Source organism: Dreissena polymorpha, chromosome 4, assembly GCF_020536995.1.
Source record: "Dreissena polymorpha isolate Duluth1 chromosome 4, UMN_Dpol_1.0, whole genome shotgun sequence".
NCBI classification, from domain to species: domain Eukaryota; kingdom Metazoa; phylum Mollusca; class Bivalvia; order Myida; family Dreissenidae; genus Dreissena; species Dreissena polymorpha.
In genome coordinates, this window is record NC_068358.1 from 58760201 (window position 1) to 58762662 (window position 2462).

Consider the following 2462-nt stretch of genomic DNA (forward strand, 5'->3'; position numbering starts at 1 on the left):
TTATTTCCCTGTTAAAGTCGGTCAAAGAGACTAGTGTATTTATCTAGCTATAAAGTAATTTTAAAATGAATAAAAATGTTGCTTTGCTTTCAAATGTCACGCATATGGCTTTTGGCAATCTACAGCGGGACGTATGCTATGTATGGGCACCTTTGAGGTTTAAATGGGTCTAATTGTGAGGCGGCCGCTGATGTCATCTTATCTACTTTCGTTTTCGATGAACGTTTAATAACCTTACCTTTTGCGTATTTCAATGCTGTATTCACAAGAAGGTAGCTCTTTTTATTTATTAAGTCTGCGTGGACATTCCAAAGCAAAAAAGAGCGGAAGTTCGCGTCCCAGTTCAAGTGGTTACGGTTCTCTGGACCACACATCGGATTTAAACAGTACAATACTTCCGTCTTCCAGAGAGTCGCTGACAAAAAGCTTGGAAAATTTGAACCTAGATTCACTAGAATCTCCGAAATCGAAGAGACGCTGCTTCGAAATTTCAACATTTGAGTTGGAAGATATTGAAAGCGGTTACTGGTCCGACTCTCAGGCTGAAGATAGAGATTATTACGTTAAACTTGCTACCAAAGATGACGAAGACGGAGATACGATGTTGTTTATTAAAATTATTCATAAGGAAACCAAACAAGTGTTGGAAATAATCAATAATTTGCCGACAATAGAGCCATTACATAGGCACAACCTACTGCGTCAGTCGGCGTTGCACCTCTCTGTATTGACGGATAATCCTGACGTGACTCGGCGTCTTGTGGTTGCAGGAGCGGACGTTTGTCGACGAGATAGGCTGGGCAACACACCTTTGCACATTGCATGCATACATGGATTTGCAGAATCAGCTAAATCACTTATTACTCCTATAAGATATTCGGAAGCGAGAAAAAATCGCTACAAAATACCCTATCAACAGATACCACAAGATACGGAGATACGGAATTTTGATGGCCTTACATGTTTGCTTCTTGCTTTACAACAAATGCATACAATCGTTGCAGGATTGCTTATAGAAATCGATGCCGACATAAACGCAGTCGACCTTAAAAGTGGGAAAACTGCGCTACATATCGCTGCGGAGAATGGGCGCCGTGAAATTGTGGAATATATTCTGAAAAGGACAGGTGTTAAATTGAATGCGGGAAATTACGCGGGATACACGCCGGCCGAGTTGGCACAGTATAAAGGCCACACACGTTGTTTGAATGTGCTTCTTGTACATGGAGCAGACTCCCCTAGACCGCTTCCACATGAAAGTTGGGATTCCGATGACGACAGTGACTAGAGCATGTGCATCGTTACGAGTTCCTGGATTTATACCTTTGTATTGGAAACCACCGGGTTTCCAAATGTTTCATATTTACACATATTTACATAATCACGCGTTTTTTCTCTGACATCAAACGATTGTTTAAACAGAGAATATTAACAGCCACAAATAATAAACCTAAGCTTGTTTATGCAGTTGTATATGCATTTAAATCATGAGATACTGTTGTCTATGAAAAATAAATACATCGAATTTCAGACAAATTGAAATCTATGTTCTCATTTGTAACTGTTTATGGGTACATTTTTGTAACGCACATTTGACGTAATGCTGTTACGTTTAAGTCACGAAAATAATTGAACAATATTACACAAAATATAAAATAAAATGCACCATACAGCATTCATCAACTTAAATTTTTGAAAATAAAATACATGTATACAATCAGACAGCGTATAAACATGGAATTGTTCGTTGATAATTTATATAAAAACTTATCCAGTGTAATGTATATATGACCTGTATACAATCAGATAGCGTATAAACACGGTATTGTTCGTTGATAATTTATATAAAAACTTATCAAGTGTAATGTATATAAGACCTGTATAGCATAAATAGTCAATAATTGCAATGAAGTGGCCTGTATATTTTTAACCACGCTTTATTTTCGAACATTTTTAAACACTTATTTGGACCTTTGAGACCAAGTGGGAATAATAATTTATGTACTTAGTTTGAGGTAAATAAATGTTTAATGTAAAACAATCATTCAATATTGGGAAAAAATCTGCAAAAAAAATAAACACACACTAAAATTACAAATTACATGCCGTCAACAAGTGCGGTCAGAAAACGCTTGTCGTTTGGTTATTTGACATGTTTTTCATAATTTTAATTACAGGTGGTAGCTTTCCGCATTCGAATTTAAAATAAAAGCGTTTATAAAATACCCTGCAATAGCGAACTTAAGCAAATTAATACATTACAATTAAACTAAAATGTACATATTTTACATTTTAATGTGTTTATTTTTCTGTAATGTTTTTTATTTCTTACACAATAAATAAATCAACAATAAACTTCTGTATTGTTGAGAGTATAATTTGTTTCACCTCTCCCGACTAACCCTTAACAATGCCATGACGTTTGATAGGACAATTTTTTAATTTATGTTTACTTTAAATGT

At 35.4% G+C, this 2462-nt stretch overlaps 1 protein-coding gene across 1 annotated transcript; it reads left to right on the forward strand.

Moving 5' to 3' along the window:
* On the forward strand, nt 1-1536 carry LOC127876035 (NF-kappa-B inhibitor cactus-like). Its single transcript, XM_052420883.1, has one exon. It carries the CDS (start codon nt 254-256, stop codon nt 1286-1288), a length of 1035 nt encoding a protein of 344 aa, XP_052276843.1. The 5' UTR covers nt 1-253; the 3' UTR covers nt 1289-1536.
* The last annotated feature ends 926 nt before the right edge of the window (nt 1537-2462 follow it).

What these genes read in the sequence shown, in the direction of transcription:
- LOC127876035 (XM_052420883.1), top strand. Translation starts at nt 254, where the DNA reads ATGCTGTATTCACAAGAAGGTAGCTCTTTTTATTTATTAAGTCTGCGT.